This window comes from Emydura macquarii, unplaced genomic scaffold (genome assembly GCF_026122565.2).
Source record: "Emydura macquarii macquarii isolate MOO-44397 ecotype Brisbane River unplaced genomic scaffold, CSIRO-AGI_Emac_v2 contig_450, whole genome shotgun sequence".
NCBI lineage: Eukaryota > Metazoa > Chordata > Testudines > Chelidae > Emydura > Emydura macquarii.
In genome coordinates this window covers 6,788,637-6,804,873 of record NW_027130587.1, presented here as the reverse complement: position 1 = coordinate 6,804,873, position 16,237 = coordinate 6,788,637, and the positions used below count along the sequence as shown (strand labels likewise).

The window sequence follows — 16,237 nt, the reverse complement described above, 5'->3', positions numbered from 1 at the left end:
TGAAATGAAGTGGTCTCAATCTCATTCCTAGTGGACAGGAGTATACATCACACAACTGATCATGACTGGATATCTCAGTGAGGCTAAGGACTAAAGGGCCTGTGGAAAATGATCTACCCTCATGCAAACATGTGATTTTACCAGGTTAGTGTTGAGGCATATAAAGCTGGTGCCACAATCTAAGATGTACCTGTGTTGTGGATAACAGGGGAACCATTCACTAAGCACCTTTAATATAACTAAGAAAATCTGTTGTATAATAAAGCACAGATGTAGTCAGAAGTGATACCTTACCTTGGATACTGCCTTTAGAACCAGTATTGAAGTGTGTGCCCATCTCATATAGATGCTGGTATTCTAGATTTAGCCATCAATTCTTGCTGACCTTGGTTAATTTAACCATCATTAGAAATTAAGAATGCCTGATCTTCTGCCTATAGAATTAATACATCTAAAAAGGCATCTAAAAGGCATCTATTCTCCCCTTCCATGTTCAGATTCAGAAGTAATTAGCAAGCACTTCAGATAAAGTTGTTCCTCTCATAAGCCATAAGTGTATGAAATGCAAAGGGAATATAAATACAGAGTGAAGATTTTACCGCATCTAGAGGAAGTCTAAGAGAAGGTTTCTGGAAATTGAGCCATCTTAAAATACCAAGTTAATAATTTACAGGAATTATGGATATACAGAAGGAAGAGACATTAAATGTTGATGCTGCTGGTGATTACACGGTCATCCTTCTGTAGGCGGGGGAAAATATCTTGCTTGATTCAGCTGCATTTTGTATATCTCTGCTCACAGAAGAGATATGACAGTTTAGTGAATTTACTATGTGCACAAATCTCATGGACTGTAGAGTTTCAGTTTAGGAAATATTTAATTTTTTCAGATGTGAAAAAAGTAGAAATAACTGAGGCAGTTTGTCAGAATGATGTGACAAATTCCTCTTCTGTAAGGGTGGGACAGTGGTATTTCTACACTATAGAAGGGAGAGGGAAGCTGTGCATGAGGCTTTTGGCATCTAAAGTACAGGTGCACTTCATCTAGGTCCTGGTTGGTAATGCAAATGAAGACAGCACTATAAGCAGGTAAGAGTGATAGTCGAAGCATTTTATTTAATTAACATGGTATTTCACTAAGTCTTTATCAAGTTGTGTACATGACCACTGACACTTCTGATTCTTAATGTATATAGCAACTTCTTAGTGGAAGTACTGTTATACACTCCTTTTATTACATACTATTAAATCAGGGGCCCCAATCTGCTGCATGTTGTACACACAGTCTTGGCCCCAGAGAGCTTAGTCTGACTAGAGCAGGCAGACAAGCAAAATGAGATACTGAGCCACTTCCCTTCCTCTCTTTCTATGTATTCCAGACAACCTGTTCTGCCCTTAATGATTCAATGTGCCCTCACTTTCATAGCTTTAACTACAGGTCCACTCAAACAAGGGGAACGAATTACAATTGCAGACTAGTCAAATGGCTAAGGGCTCCTAGGGCTAGTATTTGCCCCCGATTGTGTCCTCCATTGGGATCTCCCAGCTATACATTTTCCCTATTCCCATAGAGAACAGAGGAGCAGCTTTTGGTGATGTCAAGAATCTAAGGTGACTCCCTTTTCTAAAGCAGCTCCTGCTTGCTCTCCTCATTCCACCAGGGGCAGATTCCAGCAGCATTGGTGCTGGAATGAGGGGTGTTACCGCATCTCCTGGCTTGAAGTGGTAACAACAACCGAAATACATTGTTTCCTTCTTCAGCACCCTCACTATAAAAATTGTTCCAGCACCACTGTCCAGCAGGAGGATCTCCCAGAGCTAGCTCACCTCTCCATGATGGTGTCTGGTAGTTCCTGGCTACTCTTTCCTCACCCCTTAGGAATAGGGGTAGCTCTTATAAGATCCCAGAGGTCACCTACACCATCCTTGTCCCTGATGTGTCCTCTGCCACACTCAGACAATCCAACATAAAAGCCCTGGTCAATTGTCCCTCCCTTTCCATCGTTTAGCAGAAAACTGTGTCACTAGGAGATGTTGCTAAGTGTTTGTAACATCTGTCACTACCTTAATGCTGAATTGTGCCCACGAATTTAATAAAACAAACAAAGCTAACACATAACTTGCTAATGCAGACTTTGACTGAAAACATACATCAGAAAGTGGTATTGATTACTGGGATCCTTCTCCAATGTGAGTGAGGTGAAGGAAGGTGTGGATGTAGATGTACTCAACTTTGAGCTACTTCACTTCTCCCTGAGTTGTTGCTGGAACACACAGGCTGGATGCTACTCCCATTCACTGGTAGCCAACATTGTATATACCCCGAATTCCCTGTACATCTACAAATTCAAGATTTCTGAAAAGGCAACCAATCTCTCAGTATAGATACTTTTATTTGTGTACACACAGGTGACAAAGGAAAAGTTAGTAATGGGTGGGTGTGTTTTAAAAACTACACTGTAGAATTCCAATCACTTCAATATAATTTCTTGTAACATTTCCTGAATATCTTCCAGCACTCTGTGATCCTTGAATGAAAGGTGCCCTTGTTATTTTAAAGTGCTTCACAAAACTAAGAAAGGATTTAACCTCACTGTACAGAGGACCACCAGAAGGTGGAGATTTGCCTACATGCTCTCAATAGCAGATTGGGGAATAGAATCTGTATATTCTCCTTTAACCACTCTACTATGCCATTTATCTTATACAACTTTGAATTCATGTTTGGGCAACAGAAATATTTGCCATAAATGCTCCAGGAAATATTACTTGGTTTATTCACGTCTCCCTGCTGAACACAGAGTACAATAAATCTTGTATTGCCCTGGCCTGACACCTATCTAAATCCTGGAACTTATTCAGAATTCTGTTACTTGATTAACTGTGGATTGGGTCTGGGCCAGGCAACTTGTACTATTGCAAAACTTTAAGCATTTGAATGTCTCTCTAAATATTTGATCAGAATCTTAAACTGACACATCACCACAATTGCACTTCTCAGAAAATTGAAGCCAACATTTTCAAATGTGAATAATAATTTTGACATTAGACATCTTAGAGTCCCAGCACTTCTAAAAATGAGGCAGTTTTGACAGGTATCATACTAGACATCCATCACCACTAGTAACTTAAAATTTTGGACGATCTACCCAGTAACACAATACATTTCTATAACAAAGGTTAGAACTTGTCTGGTTAGTCACTTGGGATGAAATTCACCTATGAACAAAAGAGCCAGGACAAGGTCTATGCACTGCTTAAGTCTTCAAACTAGGGAGTCAGTGGTTTAACAGACCTTGGGCTGGCCTTTCTTCAAAGGTAAATTGCACCCTCAGTCTATCATCAGTATCCCTTAGTTGCTTGGGCCTTTCACACACAAGGGGAGAGAAGAACATTTTGGAAAAAAGAAAATGTGATTCTAGATACAAACAGGTGGGAGACTTAGGCAGGTGTAAAACCGACAGCGTTTAACTCCTGTTCTGAAGCTGACTAGATATATCCCTTTCAACAGTTTAAGGACATTCTAGATTTTTCTCTTTCCTAAATGGGCTACATTAAAGGCCCTGTGCTGCAGTCTCTGTAGATTTTAGGACTAGACCCGTTAATGGCAATTGCAATTAAGTTTCCCCCCAAATCACTAATTATAAAATGCTTGACTGGCCTGCTGGTTTTAGACACATGAATAATGGGCACCTTGTTGCTGTGATTATGGTGTCTCAAATACAAATGAAGTGTTAAATCCACATGTGTAAAGAGACTTAAATTTGACCATAATTCAACTGATTAGATTAAATAGACTCCTCTACTCCGAGCAAAATTTCATAAGTGAGGTCATTTGTAGTAGGCAAGGTTTCATGTCCACACCTTTCACTCCATAGCTGACTCTTACCCTTATGCCAGGTTTTCTCTAGTCAATGGTAACAAAAGTGAGGAAACTGCTTGTGTGACCCTTTTCCCTGTTAGGTGGAGAGTACCTGTTCATGCTGGAGCATAAGAGTTTGGTGAAGCAGTTTCCAGCGGTGAGTAGGGCTGGCAGGAGACAGTCGCTCCAACACATAATTTGCTGTTCGATCAGAAGTCCCTTTAGTAGGCATTTATCTAAATGTTTTGTCTCACTCTTCCATGGGTGAAGTTCACCCCTATGCAGCAGGCCAGCATGTACACTACTTAGGACTGAAATAGTGCATGGGTTTTTCATTGATTTTCATTTCACCCTTAATGAACACGTGCTATAACATTGCCAGGTAAAATATTATGCTTGGGAACATTTTAGTTTTCAGAAATGAAGTATAGTTCAGATATAAGGTTTGAATTCTAGCACTGAAGTTCTTCTCTGTAGCAATTCTGAAAAGCAGATGCAATTTCGGAGGATGGCAATGTGGTGAAGATGAACTTAGTGCCCTGTGAGCTGTCTCACCTCCTATGCATTGCTGTAAAATAAATCCTGAAAGCACAAGGAAAGATAGTATCTGTAAGCACTCTGAATATTATCTGTAGATGCAGTGATCTTGTAGCCTTCACTATTGTGAGCACTTCAGTGTATTACTAAGCTATACAGAATTACTCCTATTCTGAAAACTTGACATCCGGCTGGAAGGTTCCATCCCTCTGTTGGAAGAAGCAGTGTTTGTCCAAGAGCTTTGCTTCATTGGGAACTAAACAAGAAACAATCTATCAGCTTTCAAACTCCTTGCAGGAGGCAGTTTGGCAAGTTAAACTGTTGCTTGCATTGCTGTTCAGCAGTTTACAGATTCATTTCACACTTGAGAGCAAAAAACACTCCCTTGAATGGATGTGGAGGAAAATATGATGGTCAGGATAACAAAACATTGGCATTTCTCTTGGTAATTGCTGCACTGAGCAGCTGAAAGTCACTTGTCAGGGGAGAGCAGGCTTTCTGCATATGCAAGCTTCCCTGGAAATAAGAGAAAGATAATTCACTGCGTTTTTACCCTCCATTATATTATTGACTCTTTCTAGCATTTTATTTTCAGTGCTAGGGTTTTTTCCCTTGGTTGCTATCAGAGGTAGATTTTTGAATGAGCTGGATAATGTAGTTTTAAAATTTATGCAGTGTGTGTGTTGCCTAATTGTTATAGCTGAGGAATCTCTGAACAGTTCCAAAACTATATGGATGTCAGGAGCAAGGGCAAGTCTACATTAGAAACTCTTGTCAGCATAGCTATGGTGGCTAGGGGGATGATTTTTTTTTTTAAATGACGTTGCTATGCCAGCAAAAATCCTAGTGTAGACGCAGTTATAAAGGCAAAAAAGTGCATTTGCCAGTGTAGCTTATTTCATTTGCAAAACCAGTAGGCGCTATATCACTAAAAGCAGTCTTTTGCAGTATAGCTGTGTCTACGCTAGGTGGGTTTACTGATATAACATGGGGGGGGGGGAGTGGTAAATGGAGAATTGCTTACAAATGTTATCAAGTAGCCTTTTTCTCTGCTTTCATATAGCTCTGTTCCCTCTGCCCCCTCATTTGTCCAATGTAATGCCTTGTAATTCAGTAACCCTTTCACACACACCAAAACGAAAATGTTCAGTTAATTTCCCCTAAAACAAATTTCCCGCACCCCTCTCTGAACTGATTCACTTTTGTAATAATCACTAATGGAAAACTGTCATTTTGCTTCTACTAAAGCAAAGAGTGACACCTAGCTGTGAAATGCTGCTAAGAGGTGGATAGTGGGTATCTCTAAAGGTAAAATCTGTTCTGATTGCAATTCCCTGCTCCCACAACTATACATTTTAACTTCTAGAAGACTGTTATTAACACTCAGCTATATTCGTATAGGGACTATGTGATAAAATACAAGACAATCACTAGAACATTTGGCATACAATGACTACTTGCTTTGGAAATTTAGGACAAATCAGATATTTAATGTTGCCATTGCCATGACTTGGTTTGTGATATCAGCTACATACTTTTTATAGGCACTAGAGAATGGCTAGCTGGTCCATAAATGTTAATTCCTGTAATAGGGGCAATCAGCACTTGTCATGTTACTCCCAACTGTGAATACATGCAGTAGCATCCCAGCTTCCTTAAAGTCTGCCGATAGAGAGATTCTCCCCTTCCAAGGTTTGCTTTTAAAATAGGCTAAAACCATCTGGCTGCAGAATCAAATTTGAGTGCAAATCATTATCTAAGAACTGATGCACTCCACCCTCAGTTTGCAATAAATGCATCAAACATTTTTTTTACCTTTAGTTCAGCACAGTTGCAACGTCTGAGTTAACGTAATCTGGATCATCATCTGGACTTTCTAAAGGCAGACAGTTGTTATTGGGAATTGAAAGCATTGATTTACACTCATCTTTATACATCCTGCCTACCCTTTTTAATCCTTGAGGTTGATATTTGTGTGTGTGTTCCTTACCAGCCATTTTTCTGTATGTGCCAAGAAATACCAGAGTCCAGCATCAAGGCTCCTTGGAAAGTCTTCAAGACTGTACATATCAGCAGTTTGCAAGTGTTCCTTCAGTAGGTTTTTAGGATAGATCATAACAGATCCACAGAGACATTACACTCCACTGGATTTATAAACGGCACATAAAAAACCAAGAATCTGTTTGTCTAGAGCATCTCTAAATCACATGTGAAAAGTTCTTAAATACTCCAGTATGCACTCAACAGTTCATCTCACAACCAAAGCTGTCTCAATGTGCCTCACAGGAAGCTACATATCAAATTGAGCCTCTGTTTTAAAAAGTTAACCTAACCAAGACTTATGTGCTGACATAATTTCTGCTGGCCCATCAGAGAGCTTCATAGTCTGGGGAAATAACATACAAAGATACTGTTGCTTGTTCATGTCCTGGTCTTAGGGTTCAAAAAGGAAGGATGAGTTTGCAACATGGAGAGTTTGAAACTGAGGAAAGTCTGAAATAAGAAGAGACAGTCTTCTGTAATGACCTGCCAGCGGATCTCAGCCAAATTTTAGGCCAGCCAACTCTGTCTGTGCTCCTTTGAGTATCAGAAAGGCAAGAGCCACATAAAGATCTGAAGCTAGTACTCAAAATAGTTGCTAATATATGCAACAATTTACAACTAATTTTTTATATATTTCTATTATCATGGCTGTACAGGAAAAAAATACAAGGAAAATCTCTTGGGGCAGGGATTGTGTCTTCATCTGTTTAAACAGCAGCTAGCGCACTAAATCAGGCCTTGAGATGCTACCATAAAAATATTAAGTAACAGTTTTCGGAACATACCTGACATTTTTGAATGTTTCCATATCTTTATTGCTGCACTGTTCTCATAATCCTCCACGTCATCTGTGACCAAGAAAAGTGTGTGCAGAGCAATGAAAGCAAGTGGAGTAAGAATGTGTAACTGTTCTTTGAAATATCTCCTTCCACCCTCTAAAAATGTAACTGTTTGGACACGGCTGAGTTTCCAGTCACACTTGTGGCCTTGTGCATTTTAACATAGAGCAGCTCTGCTCCCATGTCTGGTGATAGCCATCTCATCTACCTTCCAGTTCAGCCAATGGGTTGTTTTTTCTTCAGGCAGGGGTTAGACCTGCCTGTTGATGTTACTGCTTCCCATTAAAACAGTATAACCCAATGTAATCATTCAGCATAGAGTTAATTGTGACCAGATTCAGAGATGTTATCAACTCAGCATGTGTTATAAAAAGCCAAAGTTAATCCACAACTTTGTAAAAATTAGAGATAAAAGTTCTCAGAAGTTCATAATTGCTAAGCAGAACTCCCCCTCTTCACTGAAACCAGTGCTGCAGTGAACTCTATGCAGACTCCATTGACTTCAGCTGGATTCCATGCAGGCACGGGGATCTACCTACATGGAGCTTATTGCAGGATAAAGATTTATGTGAGTAAATGAGTTTGCTTTCCTTTAAGCGAAGTGATCGGGACCCTGCTCCATGACTTGGGCTTCTCAGTGCTACTACAATACACATAATAATAATAATCACCAAAAAAATTGACACTTACCCGACTCACTGCTATTGGGTGCCCCGACCACAATATTTTGATAGGAGGAGAATTCCGATTCCTCTGTAAGAGATAAAAATGAAGGACTTAATGTGTTGGATGATGCTGAAAGACGAGCTCTGCGTGTGGCTTTGTGTTCAAGACTAAGTTTTAGCACCATCTGCCTGTGAGGAAGCTATGTTTACCAAGAGAAATAAATGCACTATTTAAGAAAGTAAGCAGAAAGATCACTGTAAAGGACTGTGCTAGAACTGGGGGTTGGTGCAGCATGTTCACTTTTAGTATCATCACCTTAACATGCCAACATGAGATCGGATCCGGCACCATAGAAATTAACTGGAGTTTTGTCATTGGTTTAAAGGAGAGCAGGACTGGGCATTCATGACAGTGTTTACAGAGAGGCTGGGAGTATCTGCTGGATGATATAGAGATTAGGAATTTTTGCTTTACTACTGAAACATTGAACATATCACCCTGTATAGCCAGGAGTAAAAAATTAAACTGGATTATTAACCCTGCATAATAGGGTAGCAATAGGAACAACCAACCTCTATTACTTCAGTGCAGTTTTGGTAAACAACCAAAATCTCCATGAGTTAGATCAGAACCTACAAGCAGGGGTAAAAAGTCCCCAGGCTCACAATCCTTCACTACCAGCCTTGGCAGGATTTAAATTGGCAATGTACATGTGTAAAGTCTTTTACAAATCCCTAAAGTGCCGCCTACTCTGAAACTAGTCTCTTGAAAAATAATGGTGTTGGGTGGTGTCCATGTTTACTGTCAGTCAGTGGCTTCCAGATCAAATGGGCACAGATTACTGGTTTAAAAAGACATTTTTCTATCTACCAGCCCTGCAAACTCACTCTGGGGTCTGAGAGTCAAGCTGGGTTCTTTCCATCTCACACATCGTGACCAGTAATGAAGGTTCTTCAAGCCAAATTAACCCCTCAGTGATACTTGAGAAACACCACTGACTTCCACTTACACCCTCAGTGACACCTTTGTAGCCCCATTGCCTTCAAAGGGTTTGGATAGCTGTCACTGATAGGAAATTAGTAAACTGCCCTGCTGATAAAGCAGAATAAGAAATGGAACCAAGCACCTTGCTCCTGAACTTTGTTGGCTGTGACAGGAGTCAGAACCTGTTCCAGTCGTTCTGAAGGAAGATAGGTTTGCTTGGAATGCTGAGCTTCTAGCACTTCTATCTTAGGTATTTATATGGCCCCTGCTATGGCAGTATTGGAATGCCTCAGAATCTTTAAGGTATTTATCCGCACACATATACCCCTGGGAGGCAGGGCAGTGCTGAGATCCCCATTTGACAGAGGGAGAACTGAGGCAGAGAGAGACTAAAGGACTTGCCCAGATCATCCAGGAAGCCTGTGGTGGAGCAGGGATTTGAATGCAAGCCACCTACCCTACCCATTGGACAATCCTACCTAGAGTTCATCTTACGTAAAGCTAAAAGAAACTTCTTAATCCTCTTTTGTAAAGCATTCTAATTATGTAGGGCCAGTTTCTGATCTAAGTTACACCACTCACCACATCTCAATTGGGAAGGTTCTGCAGAGACTCATATATGCAAAGTAACTGTTGACTTAAATGGAGCGTCTCCAGAGTTACGCAGATCTCACAGTGTACAGGATTTGGCAAACAGAAGTTTTCTGGAAACTTGTCAAACCTAAGGGGTTTCTTGGTGGTATGTTCTCTGTAGGGCATGCTCCCAGTTCCAGGTCATACACGTGTCATTCCTCAAAGCCTGTTGCATTTTGTTCTGTATTTGTACAGCCCCTAACACAATGGGGTGCTTCTAGGAACTACCTTAATAATAATTATAAATCATCTGAGCCATCTTCTTGCAGGCCAGAGTGGCTGGACAGGACCCTTCATGGCTTGAAGGGTTGTTGTACGATCTACCCTCCCCCAGAGCTGAGCATGGTATCTTCATGGAGCTCTAAAGCTAGCCCATAGCCTGGAGAGCAAGGTACATGACCTGGAAATAGAACTCAGGTCTCCCACCTGGTAGTGCAGAGCATTCATCAGCCTCACACCACTTGTCTTCCATGCTCTTTTCCCCTGCCCTGTCCCCCTCAGCACTTCCTTTCACAGCGCCTATCCCTTCCTTTGTCTTTCCATTTCACTAATCCCCCTCTGACGTATTGCCTCCCCCACCAAAAAACTGGAAACGTGTTAACATGACACCTGCAAACCATCCCTTTGCTTGTGTGTTCTACCCCTTTCCTCTCACCCTGTGTCTGTCTTGTCTACTTAGATGGTAAACTCTTTGGGGAAGGAACTGTTTCATACTCTAGCACAATGGGCCCTCTTCTCAGCTGGCCCCCAGTCCCCACTGGAATACAAATAGCAAACCATTATAATCACACAGCCAACTGCTAAAATTGCTTTTGAATTAATGGGTACATCTTACAGGCTAGATTCTAATTTCAGTATGGGACTTCATGGAGCTACTCGGGATTTACACTGTGTAAGAGAGATCACAAGCTGGCCCTACTCTTTATGTACTGGAATTAGTACTCTCTCTATGTGGTTTGTTGAATGTGTTCATTGAAAAATCTGTTCCATTTGATGAGTAGCTTCTGATTGTCTCAACCCACATTCACTATCTATTTTCAGACTGGAACCACAGTTGAGAGAGACTAATGGCTGAGAGAAGGGCATGCATTTAATAATATTTATAATTAGAATCCGTTTAAAAAGCAAGCCAGTTATTTATATCATGTTATGTACATGAGCAGTTAAACCACACGAGCAACTGCCTGCAGTTTACTACCTGAAACGTACATCCACAGATGTAGAAAATGTAACTGAAGCCTGAACAGTTGATGTGGTCACCACATCTAAGTTAGGAAGATTCTGCAGATATTCATTCATGCAAATGAAGATGCTAATCACTTGCTTTAACCCCTCCCATAGCACAAAATGGAAGTGCTAGGCTAATAAAGTCAGTTGATACTATAGTCACAACACAAAAGTACCACTCATCTCTGCAGTACTTAGCATCTCTGCTCAAGAAACTCCCAGGACTAGAAAGTGCAAGAGTGTAGTACTCAGAAGTGAAATGCATTAGCAGAACTGTTGTATGAATTCCAGGCACTACACCAATTAGCATTGCAACAACTACATTATATTTAGTTTCTGAGCTACTAGAGAAGCATAAAAACTGCTAAGTAGCATGAAAACCTCAAAATTCAGGATTTTCACATTTAGTTTTGAATTTTCCCCAAAAGTAGTTACATTTTTGCCAAAAAAAGGAATCACCCAAGGAATTTTTTTTTTTTTTTTTTGCTCAAAAATAAGAGCATCTTGGAATGGAAAACAAGCTTCAAGTTTTGAAGTTTCTTTTGGATAAAAAATGGACTATACAAAAATGGTGTCAATATCAGATAACATTTCAGATAAGTTTTGTGCACTTTAGGATATGAAAATGGCCGTTTCACAGAATTTCATACATGCAACATCTGCTTTGCATAAATGTCTTAGGGTGAAATTATACATTTACCCATTGGATTTCCCATTATGGATTCCCACCCATAATTTTCATAGTCCTCAAGCACTAGGGTTTTGTAAACTAGAAAAACAAGTGTGTATTGCAAGCTTTTGGGACAAAGACTGCTATTTACCATGCATATGTACAGGACCTAGCACAATGGGGTCCTGATCTCCATTGAGCCCTGTAGTAACTACCACTATAAATAAAATAATAATAATTATAACAAATAAGTCAGAGATATTTTTTTAAAGGTCTATAAACCACATCCTTCTTCTGGTGAGCGACTACTTAAATTAGTTAACCCCTTGTTTGTACTTCTAAGAACAGTGTATTAAACACCTCTTTCAATTACTACTTTTTTAACTCTAATTGTATTACAGGATATAGTTTTGCAGAAGCAATCTGGGGAAAGAGTTTTCATGAAAGACCCTAGACAAAATAATGATTAAGATTATGACTTATTGTTTGTATTATGATATTGCCTTCAGGTCAGGGGTTTGTTGTTCGAACACAGAACAAGGAGACACTCTCTGCCCTGAAGATCTTTCAATCCTGCAGTGGGATCGGCTGCACCAGCAGGGAGCCAAAGTCACTGTCTCTCTAAACATAGCTTCCAGAATTGCTACATCATCTGTTCCGTTTTTAACACTCTATGGTGTTTCTAGTAGTAGAGGTCTGAGGCACAGTCCTGCAACCTTCACTCATGAGAGCAGCCCCACTTACTACAATGGGACAACTTGTGTGGGTGAGAATTGCAGAATCAGCCCCAAGGTCCAGGTCCTACAAATGTTTACTCATGAGAGTAGCTTCACACACTGCAGGTAGCCAGATGGGATTCCTCCCAGTGCATACAGATAAGCACATCTGTAAGTGTGTGTAGCATCAGGGCCTACGTGGATACACCTTTCTCTACCTACACTCAAGTTACGAGAACACAGACTATTGGATGGTTTGAAAAACAAAGTGATTATTGGAGATTTAAGACCTGTGGCACTTTGAATTCTCTTCCTGGGACAGCTAAACTGCCCCAGGGAATTCCCCAGTGAACGTTAAACCATGGTTTAACCAAGGTGCTTGGTATAGGACCGCAGTAGCAGTATCTCTTTTCCAGCTTGCTTGGGGCTAATCTTGTTGGCACTGTATGCCATGGAGACAAGTATCTGGCTGTGCTGCCGTTAGGCCAGGGTCGATAGCATCACCTTCCAACATTCAGGGCTTTGGTTTTGGGCTACCTGGGGCTTTTGTCAATGCTTTGCCACAGGCCTGTAGCCAACCAGGACTTAATAAAAATAAACCAGCTGATTTGCACTGAACTATGTCACCGGACCTTAGCCCAGAAATGTCACGTTTTCAGTGGTTTTGCTGCTCTGTAGCATACTCCTTTTGTATCCCCTCCTCCCCCACTTACAATAACTTTTAACCCTTTGGTCCACAGAAGCCATATATCTATTCCTTACCTAAAATTGTGTCAAACCATATTGTAACAAACATGAAAGCTAAAAGAAGAAAAAAGGGTCTGTTTTCAGTTCATCCCAAACCCATACTACAACCTGGCTGGCTAGAAATACTTCAGTTGCTTCATCTTCTATAAGTTGATTGAGTAAATAGCCATTCATTTGCCTGTCTTGTGAACATACCGTTTGGTGGTCTCAAGAACTTTCCGCAGTTGTAGTAATCTGTAGCTATAGGGTCACTAGAAAAGATAAAATCTCAGTCTTAGATATTTCCTGACTCTGAGATGGCACTTGGGGCAAAACCCCACTCATCTTACCCATGCATGGGACCCCCATTTCCCAGCCACCTATGGTCCTGAATCAGTCAGAGAGAGACAGAGAGCCTTCTCTTCCCAGAATCTTAAACTTCCCTTAAATTTGCCATAGCTATCACAAAGCTGCCTCATCTCCTGGGCAGTACACTTCTATAAATGGGTAAACCAAATACAAAACTTCCGGAGATGCAGCCCAAAGCAATTTCTTTTAAATGAGATTTTTGTGATCCACATCAATAGTACTGCCCATTTCTGTGATTAATCTAATAGGCAGGTTCTACAACAGTGGGTCCATGCAATAATTTAGTGAAGGTGAAGCATTTGTTTTTCTGTGTGTATTGCACTGTATCTTGGTTGTATCTGGCTTGGGTATGTTTCTTGTAAGTGGTTGGCTCCTTGTCCAATATCATTCTTGGAACAAGTCTATTGTATTCTTCATGACTCTAATACTACACAGACAACAAAATGTGTAGTTTCACACTCAGGAGTGAGCAGCACTACAGACAAATCTGATACAATGGAGATCACATTCAACAGGAGTTATGTACAACGGCAGAATTTGGACATGGAACACCTCGTGCATGTATCCTGAAGTTTAGCACCTTGCTTGCCATTGGCTATTCGTGACAAATTCCGAAGCATTTCTGACCCAGATTTTTCATTCCCATCCTGAGATCTTGCAATAAGCACATCATTCTCTGCTGAGAGTAAATGCAACTGCAAGTTACTATTCGCAGCGGAAGCAATGGCTCACAGGAATTCAGCCCATTGCAAGGTCTTATAGAGGGTGTGAAATTAACAGAGCTATGCACAATCTGAATGATGAAACAGTATGAATATCATGATCTTCAAAGCTCTGCTTCAGAACCCAGGCTTTGGAACTTAGTTTCCTCTTTAAGAAGATGAACTAAACCCACTGTAACATCCTACAATTCAAAGCTACAATTAGCAAGGGAGACTAAAGAGATTAGATTCAATGTATTGGTGGGTAAGAGAAAGATCAACTTACACGTAGGTAGCCTCCAAATCCTGGTGGTCTTCTGCAAGTACAATTAATTTGCCATTAGCACAGTCTTAGGGACATTTCTCATAGCGCAAAATCAAAACGAATTCACAAAACTGATGCAGACAGGGTCTATGCACTTAGAAACACACAGGGACACCAGTTACATCATGGATATCAAATCTTCCTGTGGAAAGGACCAGGACTCCAGGAAGATCTGTGAGCAATTGCTTCCTCCTCAGACAAACATTCCAGCACTTTCCTTTCCCACTCAGTTTTTTTCTGGATCTGTATATCTCTTACCGATGAAAAATTAACACTTCTCCACCAACTTACTGTTCTCTTGTCTTGGTCTACCCAGTCTCCTCCCCATGCCACATTCTGCAGCACTTCTCTGCTGTGCTCCCCACCCTGCCGCTTTCTACTGCACTGCCCAGAAACTTCAAAGTGAACTGACCAAAAGGAATCAGCAACGTCACTCCCATGGCTGCAGCTCACACACCTCGAGAGAGGCGTGTGGGCAGGTTCAACATATTGGGCAAGCCACATCCGGCCTGACACTCCTGGCAATTTTATAGCTATGTCGCCTAAGCCCCACAACATAGGCCTGACGTGGGAGTTTTATGGCAGTGTAGATGTACTCTAAGGGCTCAGGGAAAGAGAATTTAAGGGGCGCTGTTTTAGAAAAAAAGATTAATTCAGCAGATCGTCTAGGTTATCATAAAGGACCATGCGGCCTGCTCAAGGGGTACGAATAGTTCAAAGGATTTGATGAGCTCCTCTATGAAGAACAGACTGAGCAGTGCCATCATTTGGGCTTTATCATAACCAGCTGTGGCCTTTGTGATGGTTGCTCATTCTATCATTGCATCATAATGACGCCCAATCAGCCCCATCTTCCTCCAAAGGTAAAGTGTCCTTTATAGAGCTGTGCTGCTATTGGAGACCTCAGGACCAGAATAATTAATACATTCCTATGCACTAAAGAATAAAATGCTAATGAAGGGAATTCTGATGGCAAGAGATGCCTTCTTCCTCTTACCTCTATTGTTGTTATTAATTATTTGTATTACGGTACCTCACAGAGGCCCCAACTGAGATTAGAGCCCACAATCCCTGTCCGAAAGCTCTTACAATCTAAATAGAGAGCACACGCCAGGTTGGAGAAAGGGAGTATTCTGACTCCCATTTTAGAGATTGGGAATATCTTTTAGCCTTAGAAATATCCTGACACAGCAGAATACAAGCAAGGTCTGTTAGACATTCAAGGGGAATACACTAATGTAGATTGCCCAATCAGAAAGGAGACAGGAACAAAAATGTTACGTTGCTTCTGAAGGTGATCTTGGAACAGTTGGTGACCATTACATCTTACGCCTAATATAGGTTTAGAAAGCAGAAATACGGACGTACATTAAATCACAGCCTTTCATTTTCCTTCTCTTATTTTAAACAGAGGACTAGATGCAGGCTTGGCATAAGTGGGCACAAGTTCTACTGACTTCAATGGGAGTTAATTGTGCTAGGGCTGAATTTTGTCCTCCGTGTTCTTAGTCTAACTGAATTACGCTGCAGTCATAACATTTACCTCTCATGAAATTTTGGTATCTGACCTCAGCACTGTCACCTAGAAGAGAGCACATATTTACATTGTACTTTAGCCATGATTTGATCATTAGTGATGACAAGGGCTATGAAATTAGATTCAGGAGGATTAGGCGATCAAGCCACCAGATGTGAAATACAGCTCAGTATAAAAAGAAAGGGAAAAATAATAAATTGGGGAACAAGGAACCAGTCTGGGGAAAATGCACTAAAGAGAAGAGCCATCTAGATGACTAATTAGAAAATAGATTTGTGGGTGAGAGAGGAAAGAATCTTTAGCACTGCCAATTCAGTGCAATACTGCAGTAAAAACAGAAACACAAGATTGCAAGCTGTAGTAGCGGAGGACTAGAATACAAAACAAAAGATAAGGCACTTG

The 16,237-nt window shown here is 40.8% G+C and overlaps 1 protein-coding gene across 1 annotated transcript; it reads right to left on the bottom strand.

Annotated features, from left to right (window-relative positions):
• Nucleotides 1–974: 974 nt before the first annotated feature.
• Nucleotides 975–16,030, bottom strand: LOC137146557 (linker for activation of T-cells family member 2-like). Its single transcript, XM_067537886.1, has 7 exons — nt 15,842–16,030; nt 14,260–14,290; nt 13,120–13,175; nt 7,972–8,034; nt 7,228–7,290; nt 6,215–6,275; nt 975–4,915 (listed from the first exon to the last, which is right to left on the bottom strand). The coding sequence occupies exons 1-6, from the start codon at nt 15,927–15,929 to the stop codon at nt 6,217–6,219; spliced, it is 360 nt and encodes a 119-aa protein (XP_067393987.1). The 5' UTR covers nt 15,930–16,030; the 3' UTR covers nt 975–4,915; nt 6,215–6,216.
• Nucleotides 16,031–16,237: the final 207 nt, after the last annotated feature.